Here is a 17,979-nt window from a genome sequence, read left to right on the forward strand (position 1 = left end):
TTTCACAGATAACAAACCCTCCCTTTCTGGGCAGAAGGCAAGGCACAGGTAGCAACTGGTGACTGCATCACTGAAACTGAAGACTTCAAATTCCAAGAAGATAAATCAACATTGAAAAAGTAAATTCTTTTGTTTTTTTCTGGAGGGGGAGGGGTAGTCATTGTACAAAGGACTAACTTGAGACTTGAAAATAATGGCTCCTAATTCCATTTGGACTACAAATTTTGGAAGTACGTAAAAGTCACCAACTCTTTTGCAATTCAAATTATGCCTCTGGGTGCTCTGCTAGGTGCTGGGGATGTAACCCTGAGTAAGATGTGCCCTGCCTTCCTTGGGCTCACAGGCTGATACAGCAGGTGGATTGTTGGGAAGTACAGTTACCTGATTATTATTATTTTTCTGTTTTCCTTTACTTTTCTTCTCCTGAAGGGGAGAAAAGGGAAAGTGGTGGGCATTTGATATATCAAATATTGACTAATCACCTACTATATTCAAGGCCAACCATAACCATGCCAGAAAATTGTGCAGAAAACACATAAAGCCCCAAGTAAGGAATAATGGCCTGAGAGTGAGGCAGGAAAGAAACAAGACAGAATTCTTCTTGGACACAGATGCAACCCTGGGCCTGCTCCTTGTACAGCAAGCCCCACCCCACACCACCCGAGAGCTCACACAAGAAGACTGACATGGAAATGTGGCCAGGGAGACCCTGTTCCCCACACAATCCTCCCCCTCAATCCTTCTCCTGTCAAACTGCACAGAAACAACCAAAATTACAAATTCAGTCTCATGGCTAGTTGTATTTACATGATACAAAACAATTAGTTGTTGACTTAAAAACTTTTCTTGTTGCATTCTTGACTAACTGGCTATTTTGGAGTCCTATAAACAAGCACAATTTGCTCGTACTTCACTGTCTGGCCGTAAAATCAGACACAGTCTACTTATACATAAACAAAACAACACCAAAAATCTTTATCTAAAGAACGACCAGGTTAGCGCAAAGTGCCAATGTAGAGTGAAGAAGGGGAAAAGGGGCCGGCCGGGCATGGTGGCTTATGACTGTAATTCCAGCATTTTGGGAGGTCCAGGCAGGCGGATCACTTGAGGTCAGGGGTTTGAGACCAGCCTGGCCAACATGGTAAAACCCCGTCTCTACTAAAAAAAATACAAAAATTAACTGGGCTTGGTGGCGTGGGCCTGTAGTCCCAGCTACTCAGGAGGCAGAGGCAAGAGAATTGCTTGAACTGGGAGGCAGAGATTGCAGTGAGCTGAGATGGCGCCACTGCACTCCAGCCTCGGCGACAGAGTGAGACTCTGTCTCAAAAAAAAAAAAAGAAAGAAAGAAAGCAAGAAGGAGAAAAAGCAAATGTGGACTACTTTTTGTAAGAGAGGAGAGCAATTTTAAGCAGGAAAAAAATGGGTGAATAACTACACTTTATACAAATTCCACTTTTGGAGATAGAACAGGAAAACAAGTCTGAGGAGGCATCCGGGTACCAGGCCACCAAGATGTCTCTAAGGCACAATGTAACAGAACAGTTATTTTCACAAAATTGCACCAAGTAAATATCTGCTAAAATTCTTCCAAATTTACATGTCACGCCTTTCTATCATTGATGCATCCAAACTTAGCTTTCCCATAAAAAAGTCTACTCCTTCAAATTTCCCAAGAGCTGCTTCATCTAGGTCTGCTTTGACTACAGCAGTCACTCTGCTGACACAGGCCATTGGTCCTGGCCATGGTCTGCCCTCTGGTTTAGGCACCAGCAGAACTTGCTGTGCTCTTTGCTAACTACCCTATGTTCAGCCACACCTTAGGGAACTTAGTTTTAGGGATACACACAGAGGGTCTTTAAAAAGAAAACCGAACCCCTATATAATAAATGGCACAAAGAAAGGAAGGAATGGGTATATCACAAGAAAATGGAGCAGAATTCCACCTTTCTCTGTTTCTGACAAGAGTGCAAAGGTGTGCAGAATAAAATCAGTTTTTGAGTGAGTACTCACCCCACACTCATTTATTGGACACCATACTACAATAAACCAAGCACACATCAATTCATCCCCTAGAGGAGGCCGTGCAAATATTCCCAATTAACTGGCCTTTATGTTGCAAAAATGACTTTCATTTTTAAAAAAATTATCTGGGACACTAATGGCACCCATAAAAACCTTAGAGTCAGGAAGTTTACAGAAAGTAAGGACATCTCCCCAGTAAATGAACAAATGATAAATGAGCGAATTCATTCAAGTCAGAAGTTGTGAAACAGAATTGTTATCCTATTTTTGCAACACAGAAGATTGTGATGATCAAAGGCACTAAAAATAGCTCGGAAAAAATGAAGACAACATAACTGGAAATTAAAAAAAAAAACAAGAACCTTATTCAAAACAGCAAAATGTCCACTCATAGCACTCATTTCTCTATGAATTATTTTGACAATAGGAAATGGAATTTAAAAATTTTTCCTGAATCCAAAACTGTATTTCTCCTCCCACATTCCCTGCAGGAAAACCTTGTTCATAAACAAACAACTCCCAGATAACTAACTTCTTGGCTGGCTGTTTCCATGCGAATGGCAGCTCCCAAACTTGCCACTTCATGTTCCTGTCGCCTCATTGGTGATGTCATGGAAAGACATCAGACATGCTGTTATTATTGCCGAGCGAGAGTCTGCAAAGGAAATTATGCTGCTGCCTCTAGGTTTTAATTTTCCATGAAAAATTATTCTCATTGCCATAGCCGCTGAGACAGTGAAAAAGAAAAATGATTTAATTAGGGAACAGCCATAATTAGATTTTTTAAGCATGGTCTTTCAATATAAAAGTTACATTACAGTACAGCTTCATGTGGTTTAACAATGTATTTTCATCAGACCCTTCCAGAACATATGAAGGTGTTGAATAACAACTGAAGGAAGAAAAGGAAGGCTAAACTGCTATGAGAAAGTTATATCTGAAATGAACTTTGAAACGTGATGGGAAGAAGGAGTGAGGTGTCTTCAGCAGCTAAGACGGGAAGAACCTCAAATAGTGAACTGGGGAGAGGAGCCCCCTCTTTTGTGATTACCATTCACCATCCAGGGGGTAGAGAAAGACAGTAACAGGCTCACCACCCAAGAGACAGTGGGAATCAGGATGAGAATGCAAGGATGACTAGAAAGAAAGAAATAACAGTAGTAATAGAATACAAAGTAGAAAAATGAAGAGAACCAACTCTGTTCAGCATAGACTTGACCTAGTGAGAGCAAAGTGTGATGGGCTTTGTAAACATACTTCTAGGATTTCCCCTGTAGAGTGTGTGTGTGTGTGTGTGTACCAGAAATTGAACCTATAAGAACTATGATTACAGACTATGAGAGATTTGTTTACTTGTCACCACCTCAGAAGTTCAAGGTATGAGTCAATGTTAAGCCTTGAAACTTCCCTACAAATGTATCTCAAAAAATTAGTGAAGGGTAAAAAATTACATTATTTAGGCTGGGTGTGGTGGTTCACACCTGTAATCCCAGCACTTTGGGAGGCCGAGGCGGGCGGTTCACAAGGTCAGGAGATCGAGACCATCCTGGCTAACATGGTGAAACCCCCTCTCTACTAAAAATACAAAAAAAAATTAGCCGGGCGTGGTGGCGGGCACCTGTAGTCCCAGTTACTCGGGAGGCTGAGGCAGGAAAATGGTGCGAACCCAGGAGGCAGAGCTTGCAGTGAGCTGAGATCGTGCCACTGCACTCCAGTCTGGGCGACAGAGCAAGACTCCGTCTCAAAAAAAAAAAAAAAAAATTACATTATTTAGAAGTCATGAAATCTGTGTGATTATTCCACGTTAAAAAAAAAATTCATCTTTTTCTCTTAATTCCACCAGAAACATTGAGAGTTTTACCAATGGTCTTGAAGACATTCTAAAATTCTGAACATGGAATCTTAATAATATCTGTTGACAACACTTCCATGAGTTCATGGTATATTTCAAACAGGTTTAATTTTATCTAGTAAAGTGACATAACCAAGACTCCTTCTTAGTTCAATATTGTGGCAGTAGATCAAGACACATGTCAATGTCAACATGTCACTGAAGAAAGAAAGACATTAGGCCTTGCTATTACTTTCACCCAAGCTCCTGAAACCTGGAAAAATAGCAGGAGAGATAGGCAGTTGAAACTCAGAAAAATTCCTAAGCAGCTAAGAGATCTTCATAAGGATACATCAAAAAGAGGCTGAAATTAACCAGCTGACTCTTTTCAACTCTTAAGGGAAACTCCTATATGGGAGACATGGTCAAGGATGGCGGTCATGTTACCCACAAGGAGGCGTTGTTATGGAGACAGCTTTGAAGGATCCCTGGCAATTCCAGTGTATAATTAAGGCTAGTGAGTGATCGCAGAACAGCCAGCAGGGTGGTCTCCATGGAAACCACCAAACATACATTTTCACATGCAGAGCAAATGTTCTGAATCAATGACTCTTTATATAGGTTTAAAAACATTGTGAATGATGCATCAATTGCTTCTTTTGTGAGACAATAACTGACTAAATATGCAGTGAGAGACCTTGTCCTCATGCAGGCTGAATTCTGAGCAGTGTCTAGAATAGACAGTCCACAACTAAATTCACTACCTAGAACTAGCGAATACAAACAGTAAATTCAGACCCAGGAAATCACCGGTTAATTTCATGAGAGAATTAAAACAGCAGATTGATGGAGTCAAGGAAGACCTGCCAACTGCTGGCTCTCATTAATCTAGGGCTGTCTACATATTATTTAATCCTCTCAATAACATAGACATTATTATTGCATTGTTTACAGATGAGAAAAAATGATTCATACACCTAGAAAGTGGCAGACAAGACTCAAAAGCTGGGTTCAAATTAAGTCTTGGTCTAGGTCTGTATGACTCTACATAATGCTCTGTGTCTGCAGAGCACTTTTCCACCCCCCAGCCATTTTCACATACATTATCTCATATATTCTGCTTTGAAACACTTAGGATCACAGGTTCCAGCATTTTCTAATTTTGCAATATGTCCCCCCGGGGTCCTTGACTCTGTGCCCAACTTCTGGACCCACAATGCGCTCCAGGTTCTAGGACTTACATGGGACCATGTCTAAGAAGGCTTTGCCCATCTTTCACTTTGACAGTATGAACACCATTCCATCCTAAGGAGCAATGGGAAGGAAAATCTCATGCCATAAGTGTAATAAGGTCTCACTCTGTGGCTCAGGCTGGAGTACAGTAGTGCAATCATAGCTCACTGCAGCCTCAAACTCCTGGCTCAAGCAATCCTCCTGCCTCTACCTCCCAAGTAGCTGGGACTACAGGTACAAGTCACCACACCTGGCTAATTAAAAAAAAACTTTTTGTAGAAATAGGGTCTTGCTATGTTGCCCAGGCTGGTCTTGAACTCCTGGCCTTAAGCAATCCTCCTGCCTTGGCCTCCCAAAGTGCTGGGATTACAGGCATGATCCACCACATCCAGCCTATAAGTATAAATTCTGACTGTCCAAACAAAGCAAAAAGAGAGATAAACAATCCAATTAACTGCTTGTAGCATTTACAACACAATCATTCACAAGAGAAGGTGGAATTTGGAGACGGGGTGAAAGAAGGTCAGATTGCTGCGTATTTCCTACTTTAATCAGTCTATTACATAATTTTTAAATCTGGCAAATGCTTTATTAAGTAGGCACTGATAATTAATAATATAGTTCCTAGCAGATCATTATATAATGCTACAATTGAATGTAAATGTGATTAGCATTTAGTCTTGAATACCAGATACAATAGTCAACACTGTCAGAGCTTGTTATCATCATAACGTTTGTGCGCTATCTTTGGATATCTTTCTAGTTCAGACTCCTTGCTTTACAGATGAAACGATGGAGGATTACAGGGTGTCTTAGTCCATCTGGGCTGCTATAACAAAATTCTATAGGCTGGGTAGCTTACAAACAATAAAGATTTGTCTCTCATAGTTCTGGAGGCTGGTAAGGCCAAGGTCACAGCCCCTGCAGATTCCGTGTCTGGTGAGGGCTGCTGTCTCAGAGATGGCACTTTCTTACAGCGTCCTCAGGGTGGAAGAAGCAAGGCAGCTCTCTGGGACCTCTTTTACAAGGACACTAATGCCCTTCATGAGGGCTCTGCCTTCCTGAGCTACTCTTCTCCCAAATTCCCCGCCTCTTACTACCATGACCTTGGGGCTTAGGATTTCAACGTATTAATGTTAGGGGAACATAGACATTCAGACTAGAGCAAAGGGGTTCCGCGAAGAGTGACCAAAGTCAAACAGTGAGTACTTCTTCCTTTCCTTTTTCCCCCTGAAACCCCAGTCTCTCTACCACGCACCTCATGGAAAAGACTAGAGCCTCCGTGTATGCCTCTCTCCTATCACTGCCCAGGACACCTCTAGTAACACCCAAACTGTAAGAATCTAGTGCCTGGGCAACATAACAAGATCTCATCTCTACAAAAAAATAAAATTAGCCTGGCATGGTGGTGCGTGCCTATAGTCTCAGCCACTGGGGAGGCCGAGGCAGGAAGATTGCTTGAGGCCAAGAGTTTGAGGATACAGTTGCATGATTGCATCACAGCACCCTGGGCTGGGTGATACAGAGATCCTGTCTCTAAAAAAAAAAAAAGAGAATTGAGTATATCTTAAAACCCCTGGAGCTGCCAGCTGTTTCAGGCCAGCAGTACATTATGACATAGTTTTAGGGAAGGGATAGGGGAGGCAAGTGAGGTGTCTAGGCTGCGGCATTTGAGGAGGTGCTTGTTCACACTCAGGCACCAACCCAGCACTGCACGGCCCAAGAGTGAGGGCCACCTTCATCTTGGTCCTGTGTATATGAAAGATGAAATTCTAACAATGGAAAATATAAATGAAACCAAATCAAGAGACTTATTCTGAGCAAGCTACGAAAAGTTATTTTCCCAGGGCCATAGAAAAAAACAGGCAAAGGCTGGGTTTTCTGCCTGTCATTGTCTTCAGGATATGAGATGGTGGTAGCAGTTATGGCATCAGCTTTAAAGGAAGAAAGTGATCTTACAGAGGCAGCTTTGAAAGGAGGAGCACAGGCTGGCTCCTCACGCCCCACGAGCGTTGCCGCTGCTGTCCGGGAAAGCTTCTCCGCCCCTTGCTCTTGCGCCACACAAACTCACTCTGACCTCCGCTGCTTCTTCCCAATGATGCTGAGAACTCAAGTCAGTGTGAAGTTAACAAGAGTAAGACAAGGCACTACTCAATCCAGGAAGAATTCTCATGTGAGGATTGAAATCTGCTGGAGAAACTGACTAGGAGAAAACTATAAACTCACACACACCACATCTTCCTTACACGTCTACACATGTCCCTGCATTTCTCTTCAATTTGTTGGCTTTGTTCTGCCTGAGTGCTTTACATCATATGTGAGAGGGGATCCTGAGATTTTATGAAGATGCAGTTAGATTTTACATGCCCAAATTTACCAAAATGAGAGATTATTTTTTAAAGCGTTGCTAAATATTCTGATACTTTTGGCTTCTTAAATTTTTTCTCAAATGCCCAGAGAGAAAAACAACAATAATAGTGATAACAACCTAAAATGACTTCGAAGGCACTTTTTCCCAATGCTAAGTATTCTCAGATCTGAGGAAGATACTGAAAAAGGTGAGGACCAGAGAGAGACATGGATGCCTTCTCTCAGAACTTGGAACTGATGAAGTTGATGTGACATCTTCGAAAACAGCCCCCAAGTGGGTCCTTTTGGAGCAGTGAAGAAGGCCCCTCGACTCCCTGAATGACCTCCCTCCCCGTGTATTTTTTAACCTTCACATAAGCCCGATTCTCCTCTGGCACCACTGAAACATCCTTCTGAGTCACTTTCTGAACATGCTGGCACCCAGTGTAGGCACAATGACATCATGGGAATGCTCTATTGCTAAGTACGATTTTGTTGTATTTCAAATGTCAGCACGTTTTGATGTGTAGGTGGTTCAAAGAATGGATACATATTCTACCACGGAGGATCACAAGCTTATTTTCAAATAGGAAAAAGAGAGAGAGAGGGGAGGTTGCTTGATGTACCCGAGGCTGGAAGAGATAGATCTTAATGGCTCATTGAATCCAATTTTCATTTAAGAAGAATTAGCATTAAACCACAGCAGCCAATTAAAAATCCTCCCTCTTCTGAATTAAGTATTGAGGAGAAAATTATAAACTTCCCTCAGAATTTAAGAAGAAAAGAAATATACAATAAATAAAAAAGAGACTTGAAACTAGTGGTCAAATAGGTAAAGTCATATACACAGGAAAAAGAAAAATGTCCTAAATCCTATAGGACAGGATTTAAGCACTATGCTTTGAGCACTATTACTTTACAGCTTTCAGGGATAATTTGCATGCCATAAAATTCACTTATTATAAAGTGTAATGATTGTTAATGAACAAATTTAATAAATTAACTTAAATGATGATGCAACTATCACCACAATCCAGTTTGAAAGTTTCCATTAGCCAAAAAACTTCCTTTGAGTCTATTCGCAGTCAATTTCTTTCTCTAAGAAACCACTGGTATACTTTCCGTCTCTATAAATTTGCCTTTTTATGGGCATTTCACACAAATGGAATACTATATGTATTCTTTTGTGACTGGATTCTTTAGCTTAGCATAATATTTTTGAGGTTCATCCACACTGTAGCAATGTATTAATAGCCCATTCCTTCTGATTATTGAATAGTATTCCAAATTGTATATATATATACTATATCTTGTTTATATATTCACTAGTTGATGGACATTTAGAATTATTTCCAGTTTGGGTTTCTTATGAATAATGCTAATATGAACACTCATGTATGAGTTTTTTGTGGCCATATATTTTCATTTCTCTTGGGTAGATTCTTAAGAATTGCTAGGTTGTAGTCACTTTATGTTTAATCTTCTAAGAAACTACCAAACTGTTTTCGAAAGTGGCTGTATATATGCCTACCAGCAATTTATGAATGTTCTGGTTTCTCCACATCCTTGCCAACATTTGGCACTGTCTGTATCTTTTTAAAAAATTATAGTAGTGGGTGTGTGGTGATATCTCATCATGGTTTCAATTTGCATTTCTCTAATGACTAGTGATGCCAAACACCTTCCTATGTACTTATTAACCATTTAGATATCTTCTTTTATGAAATACCCGTTCATGTGTTTAGATCAGTTTTATTTTTTATAAGTATCAACATTATCTTTTTTTTTTTTTTGAAATGGAGTCTTGATCTGTCACCCAGACTGGAGTACAGTGGCACAATCTTGGCTCAATGCAACCTCTGCCTCCTGGGTTCAAGCGATTTTCCTGCCTTGGCCTCCCAAGTAGCTGGAACTACAGGCATGTGCCACCACGCCCAGATAATTTTTGTATGTTTAGCAGAGACAGGGTTTCACTATGTTGAGCAGGCTGGTGTCGAACTCCTGATCTCAGGTGATCCACTGATCTCAGGTGATCCACCTGCCTCGGCCTCCCAGAGTGCTGGGATTACAGGCATAAGCCACTATGTCTGGCCTCAACATTATCATTTTATTTATTTATTTTTATTTTTTATTTTTATTATTAATATTTTTTTTGAGACAGAGTTTTGCTCTTGTTGCCCAGGCTAGAGTGCAATGGTGTGATCTTGGTTCCTGGGTTCAAGCAATTCTCCTGACTCATGCTCCTGAGTAGCTGGAATTACAAGCATGCGCCACCACACCTGGCTAATTTTGTATTTTTAGTAGAGACGGGGTTTCTCCATGTTGGTCAGGCTGGTCTCAACCTCCCGACCTCAGGTGATCCACTCACCTCCGCCTCTCAAAGTGCTAGGATTACAGGTCTGAGCCACCAAGCCTGGCCTATTTATTTATTTTTAACTTGTATTTTTTTTTTAACTTTTATTTTAGGTTCAGGGGTACATGCCCAGGTTTGTTATATAGGTAAATTGCATGTCACAGGGGTTTGATGTACAGATTATTTCATTACCCAGGTAATAAGAATAGTACCCAATAGGTAGTTTTTCAATCCTCTCTGTCCTTCCATCCCTCACCCTCAAGTAGGCCCCAGTGTCAGCCGTTACTTTCTTTGTATCCATGTGTTCTCAATGTTTAATTCCCACTTATAAGTGAGAACATGTGATATTTGCTGTTCTATTCCTATGTTAATTCGCTTGGGATAAAGACCTCCAGCTCCATCCATGTTGCTGCAAAGGACATGATCTCATTCTTTTTTTTTTTTTTTGAGATGGAGTTTCGCTCTTGTTGCCCAGACTGGAGTGCAATGGCGCTATCTCAGCTCACTGAAACCTCCACCTCCCAGGTTCAAGTGATTCTCCTGCCTCAGCCTCCAGAGTAGCTGGGATTACAGGTGTGCACCACAACGCCCAGCTAATTTTTGTATTTTCACCGTGTTGGTCAGGCTGGTCTCGAACTCCTGACCTCAGGTGATCCACCTGCCTCTGCCTCCCAATGTGTTGGGATTACAGGTGTGAGCCACCATGCTCGGCCAATCTCATTCTTTTTTATGGCTGCATAGTATCCCACAGTACATATGTGCCACATTTTCTTTATCCAGTCTGCCATTGATGGGCATTTAGGTTGATTCCATGTCTTTGCTATTGTGGCAGTGTTGTGATGAACATACATGTGCATGTGTCTTTATGGTAGAACAATTTACATTCCTTGCCTATATGCCCAATAATGGGATTGCTGCTTTGAATGGTAATTCTGTTTTAAGTTCTTTGAGCAATCAACAAACTGCTTTCCTTTAGGCCATTTTTAAATTGGGTTATAGGTCATCTCATTGAGGTATAAGAATTCTTTTACTTTCTCCTAGGCTGTGGCTTACCTTTTAATTTTCTTTTTCTTTTTTTTCTTCCTTTTTTTTTTTTTTTTTTGTTTTGAGACAGAGTCTCGTTCTGTCGCCCAGGATGGAGTGCAGTGGCGCGATCTCGGCTCACTGCAAGCTCCGCCTCCTGGGTTCATGCCATTTTCCTGCCTCAGGCTCCCGAATAGCTGGGACTACAGGTGCCCACCATCACGCCTGGCTAATTTTTGTATTTTTAATAGAGACAGGGTTTCACCATGTTAGCTAGGATGGTCTTGATCTCCTGACCTCATGATCCACCCACCTCGGCCTCTCAAAGTGCTGGGATTATAGGCGTGAGCTACAGCACCCAGCCTACTTTTTCATTTTCTTAATGGTGTCTTTTGAATTGTAAAAGGTTTTAAGTAAACCACATTTTATCAATTATTTTATGACTTATGCTTTTGGTGTCATATCTAAGAATCTGCCAAACCCAAGGCCATTAAGGCTTTTTGTTATGTTTTCTTCTAATAGTTTTCCAGTTTTAGTATTCCATTTAGGTCTGTGACCCATTCTGAGTTAATGATGTCGAGCAAGGATCTAAGATTGTTTATTTGTAGGTTGGTTTGTATATGGATATCTGATTGCTCCAACACCATTTGTTGAAAAAACAATCCTGGCCAGGCGCGGTGGCTCACGCCTGTAATCCCAGCACTTTGGGAGGCCGAGGTGGGCGAATCGCCAGGTCAGGAGTTCAAGACCAGTCTGACCAACATGGTGAAACCCTGTCTCTACTAAAAATACAAAAATTAGCCGGGCATGGTGCTGGGCACCTGTAATCCCAGCTACTCAGGAGGCTGAGGCAGAAGAATCGCTTGAACTTGGGAGGCGGAGGTTGCAGTGAGCCAAGATCGCACCACTGTACTCCAGCCTGGGCGATAGAGGGAGACTCCATCTCAAAAAAACAAACAAACAAACAAACAAAAAACCAATTCTTTCCTCATTGTGATTGGCACCTCTGTTGAAAATCAATTGAACATAAATGCCTATCCCTACACCAATACCATAAGGTCTTGATTATTCTAGCTTAGTACTAAATTTTCAAATCACATAATTTAAGTCCCCCAACTTTATCTTTGTCAACATTGTTTTGGCTATTGCATTTCCAAATAAATTTTAGATAAATTTGTGAATTTCTACCAAAAAAAAAAAGCCTGCTGGGATTTTGATAGGGATTACATTGAATCAATTTAGGAAAAAGTTCCATCTCAACAATACTGCATCTCTCGATTTTTTAAGATTTTATTTAATTCCTCTCAAAAAGGTTTTATAGTTTTCAATGTATAAATTTTATACTTCTTTGTTGTTAAGTTCCAAAGTATTTTTTCCTTTTTGATGCTATTGTGAATGGAATTGTTTTCTTAATTTTATTTTTATAAACATGACTTTTCATTACTAATATATAAAACTTTGAGCTGGGTGCACTGGCTCATACCCATAATCCCAGCACCTTGGGAGGCTGAGATGGGACGATTGCTTGAGGCCAGGAGTTTGAAACTAGCTTGGGCAACATAAGACCCCATCTCTACAAAAAAAAAAATATTTTTAAAGTAAAACTAGTTTTATTTATTTATTTAAGAGACAAGGTCTTGCTCTGTCACTCAGGCTGGAGTGCAGTGGTGATAATAGCTCACTGCATCCTCAAACTCCTGAGCTCTGGCAATTCTCCTGCCTCAGCCTCTTGAGTAGCTGGGACTATAGGCACATGTCACCATGCCAGACTACTTTCCTTATTTTTTTGTAGAAACAGGATCTCACTATGTGGCCCAGGCTGGTCTCAAGTGATCTTCCCACTTCAGTCACTGAAAGTGCGAGGATTATAGGCATGACCCACCACAGCCTGCCTTCAACTATTTTTATAGTTTCCTCGGGATTTTCTATATATATGATGGTCTCATTTGTGAATAAAGACAATTTTATTTCTTCGTTTCCAATCTGGATGCTTTTTTTTTTTCCTGTTGCACTGCCTATTGCATTCCTAAAAACTCCATTCCAATTTTCAATAGAAATGGTGACAGTGGACATTCTTATGTTGCTCCTGATCTTAGGGGGAAAGTATTCAGTCTTCCCCGGTTAAAGATAATGTTAGTTATAGGATTCTCACAGATTTTATCAGGTTCTCTTATATTACTAGTTTTTTGAGAGTTTTTATAATGAATAGATGCTAGATTTTGTCATGATTTTTCTGAACCTATTGAAATGATCATGTATTTTTGTTCTTTATTCTGTGAAAATAAGGTATTACATTAATTAATTTTCGTATGTTAAACCAACTATGCATTCCTGAGATAAATCTCACTTGATTATGGTGTGTAATTCTTTTTATACATTGCCAAATTTGGTTTGCTAAGATTTTGCTAATATACTTGTCCCTGTGTTCATGAGGAATATTGGTAATTTTCTTATTATTTGTTTTACCTGGCTTTATAGCTGGGTAACTCACCTCATAGAATAACTTGGGAGTTACTCCCTCTTCCTTTAGTTTCTAAAAGAATTTGTTTTAAAAAATTTCTTCTTTAAATATTTGATAGAATTCATCAATAAAGCCAACTGGGGCTGAGCTTTTCTTTTCCTAAAAACCTAAGAAAGATTTTAAATTACGACTTATTTTTATTTACTTGTTATGGATGTATTCAGATTTTTCATTTCTTCTTGAGTCAGTTTTCCTTATTTGTGCCTTTCTGGGAATTTGCCCATTTCATCTAACTTGACTAATTTTCGGTCATAAAGTTATTCAAAATCTGAAGTTATTTACAATATACAATCCTTTTAGCTTCTATAGGATCAGTAGTAGCATAATTTTTTTCATTTCCAATTTTGATAATTTGCATCTCTCTCTCTCTCTGTTTTCTCTCCTATCTCTCTCTCTCTCTCTGAGACAGGGTCTCACTCTGTCACCCAGGCTGGAGTGCAGTGGCATGATCATGGCTCACTGTATCCTTGACCTCTCAAGTGATCCTCCCATTTCAGCCTCCCAAGTAGCTAGGATTACAGGTATGTGACACCATGTTCAGCTAATCATTTAAAAATTTTTTCTTGTAGAGATGGGGTTTCACTATGTTACCCAGGCTGGTCTTGAATTCCTGGGCTGAAGTGATCTTCCTGCCTTGGCCTCCCAAAGTGCCTGGATTATAGGTATGAGCCACCATGCCTGGCCTCTTTTCTCTTATTTTCTTGGTCAGTCTAGCCAGAGGTTTGTCAATGTTGCTGATGTTTTCGAAGACTCAACATTAATATTCTACATTATTTTTCTGTTTTCTATTTCATTAATTTCCACATTAAACTTTATTATATCCTTCCTTCTGCTTACTCTGAATTTAGTTTGCCCTTTCTTCTTTTCTAGTTTCTTAAGATGGAAGCATAAGTTATTGATGTGAGACCTTCATTCATTTCTGATATAGGTGTTTACACATATAAATTTCCCTTCAAGCACTACTTTAGCTGCATCTATAAATTTTGATATGTTGTATTTCTGTTTTCATTTGATTCAAAATATTTTTAATATCCATTGTAATTTCTTCCTTGACCCACAGACTATTTAGGAGTATATTTAATTTCCAAATAAATGGGGTTTTCCTAGATTTTTTTCTATTGTGAATTTCAAATTTAATTCTGCTATGGTCAGAGAACATACTTTATATGGTTTCAATCTTTTAAAACTTGGGAGTTGTTTTGTCAACCAGCATACTCTCTATTGTGGAGAATATTCCATGTGCACTTGAGAAGAATGTGTATTCTGAAATCAATTAGTGGAGTGTCACATAAATGTCAGTTATGTCAATTGGTTGACAGTGTTGTTCAAGTCTTCTATGTACTTCTATATTCATGCTTTTCTACGGAGTTGTTCTGTCAACTGCTGAGAGTGCAGTATTGAAATCTCCAATTAGTATTGTTAAATAATCTATCTTTTCTATTACTTGTTGCTTCACATATCTTGGGGTGCTGTTTTAGGTGTATATATATTTAGAACTGTTATATCTTCCTAGCGCATTAACACTTTTATCATTATTAAATGTCCCTATTTTTTTCTCTAGTAATATTGCCTGTTATAAAGTCTATTTTGTCTGATTTTAATAGAGCCACTATACCCAGCTCTCTTATGGTAACTGTCTGTGTGGTTCTTCCATCCTTTTACTTCCAGCCTACTTCTGTCTTTTACTTTAAGGTATAACTGTTATAGACAGCATATAGCTCATATAGCTGGGTTTTGTTTTTAAAAAATCCAATATGACAATCTCTATTTTTTGTCAGGTATTTAGTCTATTCATATTTAATGTAATTATGGATATGGCTGCTAGCAACAAATCTCTTAGTTTTTATTCATCTAGGAATGTTTTTATTTCTCTTTCATATTTGAAGAATAGTTTTGCTGTATATCAAATCCTTGGTTGACAGGTTTTTCTTTCAGCATGTTGAATGTGTCACCCCACTGCCTTCTGGCCTCCACTGTTTGTGATGAGAAGTTAGCCACTAATTGCACTGTTGTTCCCCCATATATGTTGAATAATTTCCCTCTTGCCACTTTCAAGATTTTCTCCTTTGTCTTTCAACAGTTTGATTATAATGTGTCTAGATCTCTTTCTGTTTATCTTACTTGGGACTCACTGAACTTCTTGAATCTGTAAATTAATATTTTTCAACAAATTTATTTCTTCAAATATTGTTCTAACCCTCTTTTCTCTTCTGGGATTCTTATTACACATATATTTGTTGCTATATTTGATGTCTCACAGGTCTCTGAGGCTCTGTTCACATTTCTTCAATTTAAAAAAAAACCTGTTTTTGGCTGGACATGGTGGCTCACGCCTGTAATCCCAGCACTTCGGGAGGCCGAGGCAGGTGGATCACAAGGTCAGGATATCGAGACTATCCTGGCTAACATGGTGAAACCCCATCTCTACTAAAAATACAAAATATCAGCCGGGCGTGGTGGCACGCACCTGTAGTCCCAGCTACTCGGGAGGCTAAGGCAGGAGAATCACTTGAACCCAGGCAGTGGAGGTTGCAGTGAGCTGAGATGACACCACCGCACTCCAGCCTGGGTGACAGAGCGAGACTCTGTCTCAAAAAAACAAAACAAAACAAAACAAAAACCTATCTTTTTAGATTGAATTATTTCATTTGCTTTACCTTCCAGTTCACTTATTCTTTCTTCTGCCATGTCAAATCTGTTGAGTCCCTCTAGAGCACTTTCAGTTCAGTTATGGTACTTTTTACCTCTAGAATTTCCATGTGGTTCTTTCTTTTCCTTTCTGTAAATAATTTATATCTCTTTATTGAGATTCTGTATTCACTGATTCTTTGCTTCAATTCTTTAAACATGGTTTCCTTTTGATTTCTGAATAAATTTAAATAGCTGCTCTGTAGACTCTTTAGGCTAAATCCTACTTCTGAGGACAGACACCCAGAGATAGTTCCTACTGACCACTTTTTTACTACACACAGATCACATTTTGCTTCTCTGAATGTCTCTCATGTTTTTGTTGAATACTGAACCTTTTACATAACATATGGTAGCAACTCTGAAATCTCACTTTCCCCACAAGATTTGTTGTTATTGTTGTTTTGCTTATTTAGTGATTTTCCTGGACTAAATCTGTGAATGTGAAATCTGTCTCCCATATAAGCTACAGCTACAGCTACAGCTTGATGTCTTTACTCAAATTTTTTTCTTGTTTTTATTTTTAATTCTGGTGTCTAAGGGTCATCCTCATGTCTGCATAGCTTAGTGTTCTGGCAAAGACTAGTCAGAAATTTTGCTCCAACACCTTGGGCCAGAAAGGCTTCTCCCTGCTCCTGACTCTGTATGCGGGCTGGGAGAGCACATTCAAACCCCAGGCTGTTTTCACATCTGCCCTGGCTTTTACTTTCTGCTAGCTCTTTCACAGCTCCTCTGTGTGTGTATGCAGGCTCCGCTGGCCAGGAATATGTGAGCCTGTTCCATCACTACTGCTCATATACAGACTAAGTTCAATCTGGGACATATTAAAAAAAAATCAAGCCCCTGATAGCTGTCTCATCTCTCAGAACTACCTATTAAGTCCCCCACTAGACCATTGGTCCACTGCTTGTTCCAAAGAGGACTATCAACTCAAGCTAGTAAAGCTACTGGACTTTCGTGTTCATGCACCACCGACTTGGCCTATTTAACAGACAATCCTCCAAACAGAGTGAACCCCTCTTGGAGGTGGCGGTAAGGCTTCTGGTTTTCACAGCCTAGCCTGCTCTGGTTGAACTATCACACTGGGGAGGAGGGAATGGGAGTGATGATAGGCAAGAACACCACAGATTCGTTCTGTTCCTACCCAAAGGTTAATAGTTTTCATGAACAAATGCGTCTCAGTTTATTTTATGTATTTGGTCAATTTTTAGGGAGCTGAAATGGATGTTTTTGACAGTTTTCTTCCAGCTTTCTAGCTGTTTTTTGGGAAGAGGTTTCATCAACCTCCTCACTCTGTCATGCCAGAAATCAATATCTCAGCTACTTTTTACATTCTGCTAGAATTGGAATTATTAATGCTATTTAAAAATAGGCCATGTGGGCCGAGCACGGTGGCTCACACCTGTAATCCTAGCACTTTGGGAGGCAGAGATGAGTGGATCATTTGAGGTTAGGAGTTTGAGAACAGCCTGGCCAACATGGTCAAACTCCATCTCTACTAAAAATACAAAAATTAGCTGGGTGTGGTGGCACACACCTGTAATCCCAGCTACTCGGGAGGCTGAGTCAGGAGGATCACTTGAGCATGGGAGGCGGAGGTTGCAATGAGTTGAGATCATGCCACTGCACTACAGTCTGGGCAACAGAGTGAGACCCTGTCTCAAAACAAAACAAAACAAAACAAAACAAAACAAAAACAAAAACAAACAAAAAAACGCATGGGGATGAAAATATCATTAAGAATCTTATTTTCAAAGCAAAATGTTTGAGGTTTTTTTCTGGAGAAAATTCAACCCATAAAACACAAAGATGACTAAAAGCCCAAGTTAAATAACGATTTCATTAAATTAAATTTAATTAATTAAGGAGGCTTACTCCTTGAAAGCAGCATCTAGAGCCCTACAACTTGCCTCCCTCACAGGCACTAAGGAAATGAAATGTGCCAATAGAAGTTGGCCC

The 17,979-nt window shown here is 39.8% G+C and overlaps 1 protein-coding gene across 15 annotated transcripts in view; it reads right to left on the minus strand.

The window, feature by feature from the left end:
• TMEM241 (transmembrane protein 241) overlaps window positions 1-17,979 on the minus strand; it is a 204,390-nt gene that overhangs the window by 92,877 nt on the left and 93,534 nt on the right. The window contains exon 14 of one of the 15 annotated variants that reach the window (XM_063653487.1): window positions 253-423. The exons of the other annotated variants lie outside the window; for them this stretch is intronic. Within the exon in view, the coding sequence (XP_063509557.1) occupies window positions 286-423 (138 nt within the window). The 3' untranslated portion in view covers window positions 253-285. Of the gene's footprint in view, window positions 1-252; window positions 424-17,979 lie in introns of those variants that run through there. 15 annotated transcript variants of the gene reach the window in all.

Source organism: Pongo pygmaeus, chromosome 17, assembly GCF_028885625.2.
Source record: "Pongo pygmaeus isolate AG05252 chromosome 17, NHGRI_mPonPyg2-v2.0_pri, whole genome shotgun sequence".
Lineage (NCBI taxonomy): Eukaryota > Metazoa > Chordata > Mammalia > Primates > Hominidae > Pongo > Pongo pygmaeus.